Below are 16,275 nucleotides of genomic sequence, written 5' to 3'. Positions count from 1 at the left end.
GGGGTCTTTAGTGTGTGTGTGTGTGTGTGTGAAGAGAGAGAGAGAGAGAGAGAGAGGGAGAGGGAGAGAGAGGAAGAGGGAGAAAGAGAAAGGGTTCAACGCACGGAATAAGCAGTCGCTCCAGGAGTCACATTGTTATCCATCACATTTATTTTTCCAGGACAAGTAGGTGTGAGGAATGTGCACATATTGACAGATGAGAATATCTGGAACAAAAGCATTGTGAGACAAGCTGACTGTTTTTTTGTGTGCGGGTATCAGTTTGTTGGCCAACGGTCTGCTGGAGGAACAAGAGGTAAGTTGATAAGCGCGCATGTCTTGGATGATGTTATGTGATGTGAATTTGTTTTTTGTTTTTTTATGAAAAGAGTGTCAGGAGGGGTTACAATAGCTGTAGAAAATGGGTTGGAGAAAAGAAGGCAAATTTTATGACAATGTATTCCCTCTCGCTTATCTTGAGCACACAGTCTAGTGTAAATAAGTGAATTCATTTATGCCAATATGTGTTTTTGTGCAATATTTACTCACTGCTGGACGTGACCTCATTAACTTACAGCGATGCCATTTACATCACTACTTGTCGTGTATCACTGCTATAGAGTGAGGGTGTGTCTCCTGGCACTGATCCCTGTAACCGTCACTGGTTAAAAACAAAAAAAAAATTAAAAGAATAATAAATAATAAGATAATACGGATCAAAGCCTTAAAACAAGCGCGAACAGCCCACTGTTATCATAAGCCTTGTAACAATAACCCAAAAATCAGATGTTGTGTGTGATGTCACGGCTGTTGATGATCATGAACGGGTGGTTGCTTTCACTGAAAAGGAAAATCACCAGGCGGATGGTGGCTTGTTTTATTTTTCCTGCTCCACAGGTTGAGGGAGGCAAAAGTGGATAAATGCGCGCACGTCACACATTTGATGTTGAAATATTCTATATTGTGCCAATTCTTTCTTGCGAGTCCACCAGTGACACCTGGCATGCCATGTAGGCTGCGCGCGTACATTATAACGGAGAGGTCATCAGTGCCTTATTGCTGTCGGCGCGCAACTTATACAGGAAACAAAAGCCACTAAATTTACATCCTCTGCCCCCTGTAGGTGACGTATTCATTTATAAATGGACGTGTGCCGGTTTCTCCGAGGAACCCACTGAAATCCAGCCGACTAATTCTGCCTTTAAAGCTGCGTGCCACACCCCTTTGTCCTGTTTATGTGTGGACCCGGGTCGTCCCTGTGCTTTCGCATGATGCGACTTGTCATCTTAACCTATTTCTCCTTCGGCGCCAGAATTTTCCGCTGGAGACAGTTACCATGGAGATATCTGGACACTATAGGAACGACGCACATTGTTGTCATGGTGACATAACATCATTGTGATGCCAGATATAGGGGGCCAAGTTGTTATTTTCCGCACAGGTTATAGAGACCTGTGATGTTGTGGTGGTGTATTTGTTTGTTAAAATGAAAAAAAAAAAACAGGAAATTTTTTACATTTTTTTTAATCGACACTGGGAGTTTTGTGTTTCATTTGTTAAAATACTTCTCAGGGTCATTGATCACCAAAAGCTTCAGAAACCTCAAACCTGCACACCCACAAAAGCGTAGAGTGAAGTGCAGAGGAGATTTGGCACAGTGCTGCCAATCAAGTGTACATTTAAAACCTTGCATTTAAAGGACACATAAATACACATAGACAAATATCCAACACTAATAGAATCATTAGCACTGAAAGGACACAATTAGAGGGCTTAATGGGATGTGGTCTCATGTAAAAACACACATTCTGGAGAAAACATATGCTAATATAGTTTTTCTCTCATGACCTTGTCCACATTTCCAGAATTCATCAGCTAAACTGTGATTTTAGATGTTTTTGTTACTAAAGTTTGTGTTGCACTGATCTTAAGCGTCACACATGTGCCAGATAGTCTGATGTCAAAGGTTAAATCATTATCTTTTTCATGTCTCAGTGACTGCCGAGCACTCTGCTGGCCTTGTCTACTTTATCATCTCATTGCTCCCATTTGTTCTTAGTTATGTTGTGTCTCTGATCGCCTTCCTGTTTCTTCCTCTCCCGCATCTCCTGACCTTTCTTTTTATTGCCCTGTGTATTTTCTACTGGAAATGCCACTACCATACGACAGACTGCCCTTCCCCTGTCCTCTCTCCTCAGACAGTGTCTCCTCTGCGTGCCCTTTGCCTGTGCGCTCCTGCCAGATAATGTCTGTCCCAGTCTGCTCGTTTCCCATTCTCAGTGTCTTTCATTCTGCCCTTTTCTTGTCCCCACATCACAGAAAGCAGCCTCCCTGCCTGCTATTTCCTTGTTCTTCCCAAACAGATCCAGTCGCCCTGCCTGCCCTTTTCTTGTCTTCTCCTCTCAGACAAAAGGGAGCCTGGCACTGGAACTTGATATGTCTAAACAATAGCAGATAAGGTAGGTTAAGGAAAGATGGATAGGAAACTGCTCAGGTGCCGCGTATCATATCTAGGGAGAGAGAAAGGCTGGTGCTGAAAAGCTGCACGATATATTACATTGGGCAGTGCCATGTTGCCAAATACCATTAAAGATTCTCACAGGATCAATGTGTGACACTGACCCACTAACGGTTAAAAATACTCCCTTACCAAAGAGATTCTTATCGCACTTCAACAAAAGATATTCTTCACTGTGATCCTGTCATTTTCTTTATTCATGTGAAAGTAGAAAATATTAGTTAAAAAAACATGTTTTAACAAATAAAACAATTAAATGCTATACTATATATCTACTATATAGAGCTAGACTGATAAATCAGACAGTTAAATCCTCACTATAGGCCAATATATCATGATTGGACTATTCTAAACTTTCAAATATCTAGATACTGACCTAGAATATTCAGCATTGTAAGGCTATAAGTATGAAATCAAGGTCGACAGACCACTCGACAAAGGTATTACAAGGTATTTTGATGTCAAGAGGGATGTGATTCTTTGATAACTTCTAAAATGAAAGCAGCAATGGTTACTGTCAATAATCAATGCAGAACTTTTAGTTTCAAATTTAGTCCTGTATATTAGAGTTCTGCCTCTTTTGTCCTTAAACAGAGCACAGGTGTTGTGGTGTGTTGACATTTAGTATTTTCCTCCAGAATCAGTGGAGGTTTTTCAGCGTCCACTTAACCCCGAACACTCATTGCCATATCAGTTGCTATTAACAAGTCTCTTAGTGAGAAGAGACATCAGAGGGCATCTGATATCCTGCCTTCCCATTAGTCTCACATTGTCAGACCCATTTTTACGCTGCCAGAGCAGGAGAGCATTCGGCTGGGGAGCTGGAGAATGTTTTTAGGATCATTTTTGGCTAAGTAGCTGCCTTTTGTACAATTTATATCTCCAGATTAAGTTTTCTGTTGTTGTAATGAAGCTTAATTTACTCACTGAAAACAGAGTCTGATAATCTCAGTGGTCCCAGTCAGACTGTGTTAACCACCTTTCCCATTTATCCCATATTTTGTCGTTTTCACACCAGTTGGACAGTGTGTATCGAGTGAAAGATGAGGAGGAAGGTTAAAATGAGAGAGAAATGGGTTAAGGGAGACTCCTGTTTCTATTCCAGAGGGAGTACGAGGTGGCTCATGGTCAAATGTACAGTGTAACAGTATCTCATCATGGTAGCCAGCTCCTCAGTGATGTGAGATTTTAGCCACAGTAGAGTATTTATATACTCAAAAGCAGTGGCAGGCTGTTCATTTTACACCTGGGCCTTCAGTGGCATCCTACCTGAATCAAACCACCTCTTAATACCATCATTATGACGCCACGGCTATAGAAACCATCAATATTATACAGAAAGGCAGTATAACAGGACGTTGCATCGCAGACAGGTATCTCATGCTGGAGAATGAATGTCATCACTAAAGCAAGAAACCCAATTAAAAGAATTCAACAAGTCTCCTTTCACTGCAGCCACAGCTGTGCTGCTGTGCACCTGCTCCATATACATCAAACACTCTAACCACCGACTCGGCTCCAAACACAGAGTCGTTCAATTGCCAACACCAGGCATTCCCAGCAATACAATTTGCTCCTCTGAGCCTGTAGGCCAAAGGTATCGCTCGTAGTTGCTGACCTGAAAGTGGCGGACTAACCCTTTTCCCGGCTGGGACAGGCTTGCTAGCTTCAGGGTGGGCCGGCATTTCCTCAAAATGTCCAGCTTTTCTTGGAAAGTCCGCCTTGAAAATGGATTTCTAAGTAGATCTGCGACCAAATTAACATCGCAGGTTTGAGGTTAAATTAAATTTTATAGGTAGCATAATAATGAGACACCTCTCATTATCATTATGGCATTTTTTCATATTATGATAACACATTTTGTCATTACTAAATACTTAATTAGCCTATTAATTAGCCCAGTTTTTACAAGAAATGCACATATCGCACACATCACACAATGTCCTCATTATTTCACAAAAACGACGTCTCATCAAAACCAACTCTTCTTGTTTTAAGGAGGTGGGCATGTTGATATAACATAAAAAGAATGCGAGATGGTAGCCTACATTGGTTAGAAAAAAGTATTACCACCAGTAGAGGTCCCATCAATCTGCAACTGTAATACAAACAGACAATCATACTCACTTGCACATCTACAGGCAACAACCTTTAGCGGTGGGGCTGTCAGTATGACCAAAATCTCATATCCTGATGTACATCATTTCATATCCAGGTAATGATACATGTCACAATATAGCACTTTGTCTGTGAATTCAATGAGTATATATTTTATATAAAATTACCATATGGAGAGGATTATTTCACAAACCACATTCTTGCGACAAAAGTAGCCAGTCTTTTAGGTACCAGCTCCTCATTTTGTCTTGGCTATTCTGGTTGGAATTTCACTATTCTGCGTCACGTTCACTCTCCTCCATGTTTGTTTGTATTGACTTCGTGCAAATTTCCCACCTACACCTGTGGCATGTGGAAGAACGCAAAGCATTGTCCAAATGATAAGAAATATCGCCGTAAAGGATATGATCGGCGGCATAACTATGTAACAAAAGAAACCACGGTGCATAATATCAAACTATAAACATTTTTTTTCTGTCACATGATATGTATTGTCATATTGCACAGCCCTGTTTAAAGGGGTTACTGGTTTTGTATATGAAAATAGAACAACCCAAGCAGTGTTTGGTCATCGAGTGGAGGGGTGATGGCTATGTACTGAAATATAGATAGACACTTATAGATGTGTGAAAAATATCCCTGCATAAAAGTCCTTTATGCAATGGTGGCAGCAACATGCTGTTGTATAAAGGGCACGCCTGCCTTAGCGTGAATAATTTGCCTGCCTGCTATACTTGATCTGGATCAGTGTTTATAAATGTATCTGAACTGAACATAAGTGATGTACAGTTTGGGGCCAGCCATCAATCATCACCTCTGATGTGAAAAAAAGTTGTCTCTTCCAAGACGTGGAGATGTGACGGACATGCCTCCAAAGACTATATTGTCATATCTCATCATTCATATTTTGAATGGTTTGCTTTTAACTAGACTGTAAAAATGCCACTGTGAATGCACCACATTTTTCATAACACACACATTGTGACGGTTAAAAAGATCTTGAGAAAGGATTTCAAAGGTTTCAGTCTTGACTGTGCAGTCACTGCTAAAATGAAAATCCTCGCAAGAAGAACAAATTCTCTTTTGTCTTTAGTATTTCTAAATGCTAATTGAGTTTAGTATTATCTTTTGGATTCAAACATGGAAAAAAGTACTGAAAATCTAGAAACTAAATTTGTTCATGAACGGAAGAACCAGAGCTCTTCCTCCTTACTGACTGCACTGATTGTTGAAATTAAAAAAAAAATCGAATGCACCTCAAAAACATCAAAACAAACAAAAAAAAAAAAAATTTCAGTAAACTTTGCCTGCCTAAAACATCCCATTAAACAAAATATTTTTTCTGTCCAAGGTCGCATAGGGTTGATTTTCATTTTAAGAGCAGATGCTATTAGTCTAATTGATGCCATAGGCATTCTGTTCCTCAGTTGTCATCTTGTGTCACATTATTTCATAAATGCCCTAGTTACCAGTGTGCTGCTCCGATCTGTACGTTGGCTCACAAATCGAATACACAGAGCACCGATTTACAAATAGCAGCTGGACAGGAATGGTACAGTCGGTACATTTACTAATGACTATAATGGACTCTGTTCATTAAAGTGCACTGTGCCCTCTCATACTGATACAGCTGCAGACAGACAGATGGCTGGGCGGACATAGATGGACCTGGGCTATCAGAGAGCTACTTATAGTGAAAGAAAATATGGACAGACAGATAGACAGCCAGGTAGAACTCTCAAACAATAGGTTTGCATAAACTTTACAGTATACAAGTTGCACTGCAGATTTGTCCCCTTCTATTATTTCACTGTGGAGGTTTGACATGCTTCACCTAATGCATTGCTGTCAATTCGTGTACAACGTGTTGTCCGATAACCTACGGCCGCACTGGAAGGTGGAGCGGAAAGCTGGCCGTCATGTCTTTTCAATGTGAAGATAACAGCATACATTTTCAGACAGTCTGCCCTGGAAGGCATTGCACTTGGTTGTTCATATAAGTGCCACAAATAGCTGTGTACCAAATAGAGCTGGACAGCGTTCAAACCAAGCTTACTTTCTTACCTCAGCTGGCCAATCAGGGATAAAGGAGTGTGTGTGAATGTTGAAATGTAAGTTTTGGAAAATCGTAGAAATTGTTGAACGCAGAGACCCTTAATCCAACATCAGACAAGTGTGAGATGGAAGTGGTTTCCAACTATTCTACCCTTCTGAAAAGCACTTCTGATGGAGTATAATGGCCCGTTGCCAAACTTTGTTTACACCAGAGAATTTGAAGGGGAAATTAGACGACTCAGGTATTGATTCATCACTTATTGTTGCAACTAGGTCTGCATTTGCAATTGCAATTGCAAGAACTCTGGCCCTTTCCTTTAAATATCAGAAAGAGAAAGCAGTAGATTACCTCACTTTTCAAACTTCTTTGTGTGAGTTTTCTAAATGTCACATGTTTACTCAATCCCAATTCTACCTACACTAGATTTCTCCTGTTCAGATATCACTGGGAAAAATAAAGGAAGAAACTGCGCAGCTTAAATTAAGTACAGAGTGGCTTGAAATAGATTTTTAGGCATAAGTGGCTTAGTGCTTTGATTTGCCAAAACAACCTAAAAATCTTATTCAGATGAGGTAGGCAGGGAGGTGGGGGAAAAAACTTTGTAGATATATTCAATTTTAACATTTTGTGTTGACTGTTAACACCTTGTAGATAAGTTAGATAGGCCTATAAGTGGTTCAACAAGACTGTAGTGGTGGTAATCCATCCAGTAGTCGTATTTTACACACACGTCAACCTCATGGTGATGCTAGAGGAAAAATCAGAGGATGACCAAATCATTAGGGTCCATTATCTGGGAACCAGTAGACATGTGTACCAAATTGTACGACAATCCACACAGTAGTTGTTGAGATAATTCAGTCCAGACTAAAATGGGGGAACCACTAACTGACTGTTCAATAGACTGGCATTGCCAAACCCTGGACCCATGCAGCCAGCATGGCTAAAACCTCATCTATGCAACATTACACTTCCTCCAAAATGTAATTTCGAAAGCAAAATAGTTGAATATGAACACATTTTGTAGGAGCACAGTTGGCATATGTGCATTGAATAGCCTACATGAAAATGGGCCAAGGTTGTGTGATGTCCACAGGGAGGGAGGAGTAATCTCTGCCAGGAAAAGAGAACATGTGTGAGGGCTCTGAACATGGATTGTAATACAATATAAAACACTGTAACCGTAGGCCCTTTACATCAGCTAAACTCCGGGGGTTTGGACAGAACCAGTGCCTTCACACACCACTTACTGTATGTGTGCTTCAGTATTCATAGTCTTGGGGGTGCATGTAAACTGTATGTGTGTTTATCGAGAGTGTTTATATTTGCAGGGGCACATATGTGTTGGAGTAGTGTGTCTTACTAAAACAGACCTCGCTCACTGTGTGTTTTTGTCTTTCTCTCTCACCCTCCCTGTTTTTTTTACTCTATGTCAACAGTTGCCATGGAAACTATTTTGCTCTTCCTCTCTTCACTCCTGGTGTGTGTGGCTGGTAAGTGCCCCCATACTCGCAAAAACGCACACACACATCCATGCATACACACACACACACATGCATGCACACACCAATTGTCCATATGGAGGCAGTGTTGAGGCGGGGAGGGATGTTGCATGCAAAGGCACTCACTGGGTGTGGGCTCGTAGCAAAACATCAATTACTGCTTTATGTCTGGGTTTCAAAGGCTAGTTAGTCACTGACTGTATGTGTGAGGTCTGTTTATAGTGTATGATTAAATGTAAGAAGCATAAACACATGCTCTCACAGTCAAGCGTTACCAACAGATGATATGGTGCCGTGCTGCAAACTGTTTTTTTTTCTGACTCTTGGAGCTTGGAGATTAATAGATAGAGAGATAGATAGAGTTTAAGTATTTTCACTCAGGGACTCCAATCTAATTTCCTGTGTCTCTACCCTCTCCCTTTTCCATTCACCCTCTGACTCAAACCACTCACCCTCTTCGCTGCCTCTCAGCTGTAACAGACCCCAGTGCACAGGGTGAGTACCCTTGATGTAATCTCTAATGGGGTCAAACCTCCGTCCGAACAGCCACGTAGATGGGACTGTTGTTTTCCTGATCAAATCAGACCTTTATGGATTGGTCCACTACAACGAACAGCGGCAGGAGTATGGATTGAGTCCAGAAGTGACAAGATCCCCCTGTGTGTTGATTAGAAATAAACTTTGATTGAATGAAATCAATGCTGAATAGATGAGTGGTTGTTTGGTAGGAAAACGATATGATAATCAATTTGTATGAACACATAGCTAGAAATATGTATAATGTTTAATGTATAGAGTGTAAATAATACTATTACTATTTCAAAACCTGTTGCCAGACAAGAAGATCAGTATTGGAGGATTCTGCAAAACTGCAAAATTGACTAATGCCATATTTAAAAAAAATTCTGTTAATATAGTTAAGGTTTGTAAAATATAACAAAAAATAAAATGCACTCTGATTAAGGTATGGTTAAGATTAAGGAGGTTTAGAAAGTTTAGGGGTGATGGCTCAGTAAAGCGCACAGGTCAGTGACATCAGGTGCTAGATTCTCATAGCTTTTTGAAAGGGTTGGTTTAATGTTTTAAACAGCATTGATAAAACGTTCTAAACGTGTTTTTATTATATTTTCACAGATGGCAAGGAGAAAGTTGAAAACCCATTTGTTTACGGTAAGTTCTGAAAAATCTTTGTTTTCTGTAAATGCCAGCCATCAACAGCATGTTGCCTACACACAAAAACACCTTTTTGCGATATATTGCACATTGACAAATGTTTTTTCTCCTGCCGCTGTGTCTCTTCTGTCGTCTACTTCTTCTATAGACTATGAGAGCCTGAGGATTGGGGGGTTGGCATTTGCCGTCGTGCTGTTCACACTGGGCATACTTCTCATCCTTAGTAAGTTGACCTTTGTGTGAATGTGTGTGCTTGTTTGTCAATTAACTATGTGTACATGCACTTAATATAATTCAGTGTTACAATCAAATTAAAAATAATTACCAAATAATAAATTAATGAATCATTATTGGATTTCCACACTATGTTACTACGACATCTTGTATTCATATGGCTTATTTGCATCAATTATATCTTTATTATCAGGTGACATTGAATCACTGTTAAGGAGTGAGCACAGTCAACACAGCTAATGATTTCTTACATTTCTAGGTCGGCGATGCCGCTGCAATATCAATCAGAAGCCCAGGTATGTCAGTACCCCTCTCTGATTATGTAGCCTAAGGATATTTCTGTCATACAATAGGATTTGGTTTCCATTCCAACCTGTGAATCCTCTCTTCAGGGCCCCCGGAGATGAAGAGAAACAGGAGGAGAACCTGATTGTCTCCAAGGGTAAGATGCACATTTAAGATGCCTGACATACCTCCATAACTGAGTTTCCCTTTGGGAGAGCCCACAGCACAGGGGAGGAGAGGGGAGATTTGTGTGCACACCTGTTGAACTGTACTGTGTGTTTGAGCCAGAGAGAAAAAGCATAGTTTTATATGTACTTTAGATTACTGCTGACCTTTTCCAAGGCATATCATAAGTTTAATGTCATACCTTCCAAGAATTAGATTTAAATTTACTTCAGTACAGTATAAAAACAACCAACGAAGACTTGCACTGTAATTAGTCATTTATCTCAGAGATTATTTTGTTAATATTAGGTTTTTGTCAAAATTAGTTAAGTTTCAAGCAAACAACTTTTTCAATATCCCTCCCTATGGTTGCACTGCAGGATCCTCCAACACTTAAATTTCACAGTCGTCATCATTTTACGTGAAAAAAACAACCAAATACATTTTTCACAACATCCATATTTGAGGGGGGGAGTGTCTAACAAACAATTTGCTGGGATCTACAAAGCATGCTCAAATAAAAGAGAGCTCAACCATCTACCCCCTCAAAATCTATAACTTGAATACTTCTCTCTGACTCCAACATGCACAGGCTGGTCATTTGCCCAAACCAGTTTGCTCCATCCTGAATAACGAGCTGAAGAGCTAATGTCAGATGAAAAATGTCACTGCATTTTTGACAGTCACAAACAAGGTTTAAAAAGTGATTAAATCTAACATAGACTTAACTAAGTTGACAATAATACTCTTTAATGCAGCGCTTTCTAAACAGTTCAAGGATGCTCTGATGTCCTTGAATGCACCACTGAAGAAACAGTTTTGAAACAGTTTTAAGTTAAGTTTAAGTTTAAAACAGCTCTTGCTTGCAATGCATTAACATAAAGCTGAAGAAATGCTGAGAGTGTCGCGTTATTTCAGTGATCAATGATCAATTATTTCAGTCATTCTGATGTTCAAGCCGGTCAAGGTGGAGCTAATTTAAACTATGTCTTACATGCCGTTAGGATGTTACAGCAATGCATAGTATTTTTTATTTCTATTTTTTGCACATCTTTATCTGTAAAGTACAATATTTCCTCTGAAATGTAGTGGAGTAAAAATATCAAATACACAAGGACATAAGAATTGAAATATTTTGCCTTAATTATTCACCCTTGACCTCTTTCAGCTGCAACAGCTGCCAAAGAAACTCCAGCAGAGAATTGAGGCAACTCCATCCAGATCTGACTGCCTTCAGAGATGATGATCAGCTCTATTTGATATCAAGTAACTTTAACAGTGAATTAACTAATGGTTATTAAAACTGGATATATGACAGGGTAAGAGGGGAGGTATATGTTTAAGAGATGTAATATGTACATAAATCTTGTGCCCTGTAAACAAACCTTTAGCCTGTTGTGCTCCGTTGTGACCGTGCCAGTCCCTCAGTGCTCTTGTCCAATCCTGTGCCTTTTTGTAACAGTCTCTCAGTTCTTTGTCTTAGCACCTTTGACAAAAGATTGTCTTTGAAGCCCTAGAAGATTTTTTAATGTTGTGTGGTCCACTGTTCTTTGTTTTGTACTTCTATCTACTGCCTTTAGGTTTTAGGATTTGTCAATTTGTAGTTTATTTTGTCAGATGTCCTGGATAATGTTTGTCATATTTGAATTATAATATATATGCATATATACTGTATACACATATAAGTATATATACTGTATATATAAATACAGATAGTTTACAGACAAGATATACAGCTAAATATACTTCATTTAGGTCTATGTTTGAGTGGTTGGGTGTGTTTGTGTGCACATGTGGGTATATGTATGATTGTGTTTATATCACAGGTGCATGTGTATCTTTACATGTAAATATTATGAGCCTTATATAAGACAATCTCAACTGCCACAGCTCTCTGACTGAGCACAGGAATGGTTTGCAGGTATCTGCATGAGCTCCTCCACCGTAGTGTTTGACCATCTATAGCGGAGGGAGCTCCTGCGTCAGCTGTCTCACTGCCTTCTTCTCCACATATCCACTCCACTGCTCTGTCACAGGGCTCCACCAGGATTAACTAGTCTCCAGCAAACTATGATTAGTTTCTCCGTGCATACTCATTGGTGCCACAAATCTATGAAGAATTTCTGTTCTCTTTCTTGTTTGTTGCTTAGTCAGCCTCTCTAATGTCATGATGCTTTGAGTGCCCATACATGCCGAACATTTCTGAAAAAGAGAGACAAAGCTTGAGTGCTGCGTTTGAGAGAAGTGAAGCTTCAAATTGATATTATTTGTGTGCGAGACCACATTAATTGTAGCCTGATGTAAGATAAATCATAGCGAGAGAACAAATGACCAGCCGTTGGTGTGAAGCTCATGTCAGATCAGACTTTCACCAATCTAAAGTCTGAGTATATCTGTTTTAAAGACAGCCGCTGTTTGAGTACACGCTTTGTTCATTCTACGCATGAGGCCTTGTTGTGTAGCAACCTGTCGTGCTTTTCGCATAAATAAATAAAGGTACATCTGACCACACATAATAATGTGGTTTTTGTGTTTATTTAGATGAAAACCAAATTCAAGTATTCAATATTGTAAGCATTTTTTTTTTTTACAAGAAGTCTCCACAGGGTGGATGCTTATGCTCGAACATTTTAGCTCAGCAATTCAGATTTCACAAACCTGCAACAGCACTTGAAATCAGTCTGGTAATTTCCCATCAATGTCAATCAAGGTTAAAGTTGCCATTAGAGGCTATGAAAGTATATCAGAAAATGGATTCCTCACCAGCAGAGACAGTAATATGCTGCCTGTTCTGCTGTGACTCCAAAGGTTGGCAGATTAATCTTTATTGGCTTCAGAGTACAAACTTTATGGGACTGTAAATATGTAACTGAGCGGCTTGACTGAAATATTTCTGTGGGCGCGAAGGGGTGGCTTGTGTGTTAGAGGGTGGATCTGTGAGGTGGGAGCATCTGGCACAGACGGGGCCACACACACAGCACACACACACCTGGAGAGAGGTAATACAGAGCCTTTAGCAGCTCAGGTGAGTAATAACTTGCTTTTCTGAACAAATGTTTAATCAAATGTGCATGAAAAAAATCCATCTGTGTTGTACATCTCTGGTGCCTAAACATTTTTACAAAACCAGTTTCTCACAAGTAAAACATTAATCCATTTTCTTGGGGGGTTAATTGATGTCTAAAATGTGCATTTCTGTGTAATATAGAATATATTGGCGTTCTCGTGATGAAAAGATAAAGTTTTCCTGACTAAGTTACTCCATTATTTAATGAGGCAAAATATAACAGCACACATGTTCCAATTAATGTGCTGTAAAAGTGGGTTTGGAGGACAAGCAGTACTTAATTACCCCCTGCTGAAGAAATCTAATAGCAATGACGCTAACGCAGGGGTGGTGTGGTTATTTGTCAGGATCATTGGGTATCAATTCGACGTTATTACCACAGCTACTCTTTCTTGCCCCATCTGTAACCTCTATTGGACTGCGTAAGGTTCAAGGTTAATGAATATTGGAGCAGTAATATATTAATGAGTAACTGTCTGCTATGCCCTTATGCTCAGTGGTGCATTGAAAAGGCCCAGACACTTAATGAATGAAAGCACCCAAGTCCACAATTCACAGTGGCACGCTTGAACAAAATGGAGACGGCAAGGGAAATTTTTAGTCTGTTAATCTGTGTAAGTTAATGATTATCGGTCAGGAGATGTAGATCAAACCAGAGGCTTGTGTATGTGTGTGCGTGTGTGTGTGTGTGTGCAAAGAACGGAGCGAGAAAGGGTAGGGGAAAGAGGATCAATATCGCCATTAGCCTCTTAAAGTTCTCAGCGAAGATCAAGGCAATCACTTTGTGCTTTAGTCTGTAGTAAGGAACCCAGCGAGGCAATTTGTCTGGACATATAGAGTTTCCAAGCCTTTCAGCTACCTCTCATCTTAAGTGAATAAGCTGATTTAAACGAGCCTCTACAAGCCCCTAACCTAATTAAAATGGAGAGACTATTGAAACCAAATCCACGTAAATCTTCTTCTCCCTTTCAGATTCAAGTCCTAGTGGAGAATACTTCTATTGTCATGATACATAAACAAGATGTTTCATGTTGAATTATTTAAAACAATAGACACGGATGGATCGCCAGCTGGCGGCTGCTGTTATCACCGGTCTTTTGTTAACTGTTTGTATTTTGTCCCTCCAGTTTTGTCAGCTGAACACACAAGCAGGCGAGCCATCATGTCGTCCAGTGGTACGTCACACAGTGGATAAACTGCTGATTTTCCACAAACAGGGGTGTATGAATAAGGCGCTATAACAGGATGCCATTTGAGCACATAATATTTTCAAGGTCACAGCTATTCTTGCTTTCTGAGTCAGAACCACTAACAACAGTGTGTGTATCTTGTACCTGGGTAATGCAAGGCTGACTTATTAACTTCTTACATAGAGTGACACAAGCATGCTGGGCAATGATTAGAAACAATGTCAAGCTTAAAACACTGTTCAGGCTCACCTTCTCACATTTCAACATTCTGCCACAGCTAACCTGTTTACAAAATCTGTACTGCTAGCATTAATGGCACTGTACATGTGGCATAGTAGGGTAAAAAGTGTTTTTCAACCTTTCTCATAAGCATGCAGCCAGCTTGAGACTGTAGTAGCTATGTTTCTGTAGATACAGTATATGTTTCTACTGAGTTTCTACTCATGTTGACCACCCGTCCATCCCCAGGTGCAGACATGGACCTGGATGCAGACTTTGTATATGGTAAGTAACTGCAACTTAAAAAGTAACTGAAATAGTTTGTACATTTAACTTGTGCCAGCGCTGTACAAAAGAGAATGTAGAAACCATGCACAAGAAAACGGAAGCTTCTGCCAGCATATAAGGAGGGAACATGTAGAGTGACAGAGGAAAAAGTTGGAGGAATAACAGGAGCTAAGTCATGGGGAGTAAAAAGGGAATGAGGTATCGAAGATCTGACAAAGAGAAAACCAGAGACACAGAGGTTCAAAAAGTGTGATGAAAGCAAAGGAGAAATATTAAAATTTGGAAAATGAGAGAGAAAAACACTGAAATAGTCTCCATTGGTAACGGTGATGGTGTGGTGACAATGTGCTGTGTGAATTTGCAGACTACCATACACTACGTGTTGGAGGTCTGATCTTCGCTGGGGTCATTGTGGTCCTTTCTGTCTTTCTGTTGGCAGGTAAGTCAACAGCTGATTCCTGTGTGTGTGTGTGTGCGTGTGCGTGTACATCAAAATGCATTTCAACTTAAGAGAAGTGAAACCAGAGACAGAGGACAAAACACCGAAACAAAGCAGCTCACGTGTGTGAATGCAGTTGAGTTTCTATCCACCAGTATGTTGCTGGAGAGACTGGCTGAATGCAAACAAACACAAAAACATTGCTCCACACAATGAATCTGACCTTGAGGAAGAACTAATCACTCAATCTAATTTTTCTCTAAAGGCAACAAGATCACCACTTGTGGCAAATCCAAGGTGAGTGAGCCGATGTCAGGACAGGTGACATGAAATATGGCTTAATAGTGACATCTGCTGGTCTGACATCTAATTGAAAAATTCAAAAGGTCGCAATTTTGTTTGGCTTTTTTAAAGTTTTGGTTTAAATGACAACTGCTGCTTCATTGTTTGCAGCCAAGACACGTCGAAGAGGACTAAACTGAACAGAACCAGGAGAGTGTGCTACAAAGCTGCCAGCTGATATGTGTGTAAAAATGTAAGGCTTTTGTATTAATAAAGTGTGTGTAACCTTGTTGTGTTTATGTTTATTTATCATCATTATCACTGCTGCTCTGCGCCACCTGGATTTTGAATTATTTTGCAAATGAATAAATAATATGATATATATAATATAAATAAATAAATAATCTTTGCAGGCCTTCTTCATGAAGCAATTGTGAAATTAAAGAAAACACCTTCTATGTTTTCCTGTAATATTAAAGATTTCAGCAAGCTTTGTTTAGTTACAAAATCACAGTTGCACCTCAAAACATGTGCCACGTCGTTTAGAGGTATAAAAATAACAATACAATGCACCAGATATAAAAAAGAAAATAATACACAAAATAATATATGATAACAATACATTACAAACAAAACACTGAATAATTATTATAAAATTACACTATAAAAGTGCTTAATGCACATTGTACAGTAACCGATTTAAGTGAGAATGATGAAAAAAAGGAAACGTGTTGGGAACAAATGCCCCTATAAATCGATA

The 16,275-nt window shown here is 39.6% G+C and overlaps 1 protein-coding gene across 1 annotated transcript; it reads left to right on the top strand.

Annotated features, from left to right (window-relative positions):
• The first annotated feature begins 115 nt into the window (after positions 1-115).
• fxyd6 (FXYD domain containing ion transport regulator 6) lies at positions 116-12,201 on the top strand. Its single transcript, XM_070829633.1, has 7 exons — positions 116-295; positions 8,111-8,164; positions 9,308-9,343; positions 9,495-9,569; positions 9,840-9,876; positions 9,973-10,022; positions 11,199-12,201. The coding sequence occupies exons 2-7, from the start codon at positions 8,116-8,118 to the stop codon at positions 11,234-11,236; spliced, it is 285 nt and encodes a 94-aa protein (XP_070685734.1). The 5' UTR covers positions 116-295; positions 8,111-8,115; the 3' UTR covers positions 11,237-12,201.
• Positions 12,202-16,275: the final 4,074 nt, after the last annotated feature.

The sequence above is a fragment of the Pempheris klunzingeri genome, chromosome 4 (assembly GCF_042242105.1).
Source record: "Pempheris klunzingeri isolate RE-2024b chromosome 4, fPemKlu1.hap1, whole genome shotgun sequence".
Taxonomy (NCBI): Eukaryota; Metazoa; Chordata; class Actinopteri; order Acropomatiformes; family Pempheridae; genus Pempheris; species Pempheris klunzingeri.
This window is presented reverse-complemented; position numbering and strand designations above follow the sequence as displayed.

Excerpts from the sequence above, each read along its gene's own strand:
- fxyd6 (XM_070829633.1), top strand. The coding sequence starts at position 8,116 with ATGGAAACTATTTTGCTCTTCCTCTCTTCACTCCTGGTGTGTGTGGCT. Across the intron at positions 9,344-9,494 it reads TGAAAACCCATTTGTTTACG|ACTATGAGAGCCTGAGGATT; the intron begins GTAAGTTCTGAA and ends CTTCTTCTATAG. Across the intron at positions 9,877-9,972 it reads AATATCAATCAGAAGCCCAG|GGCCCCCGGAGATGAAGAGA; the intron begins GTATGTCAGTAC and ends TCCTCTCTTCAG.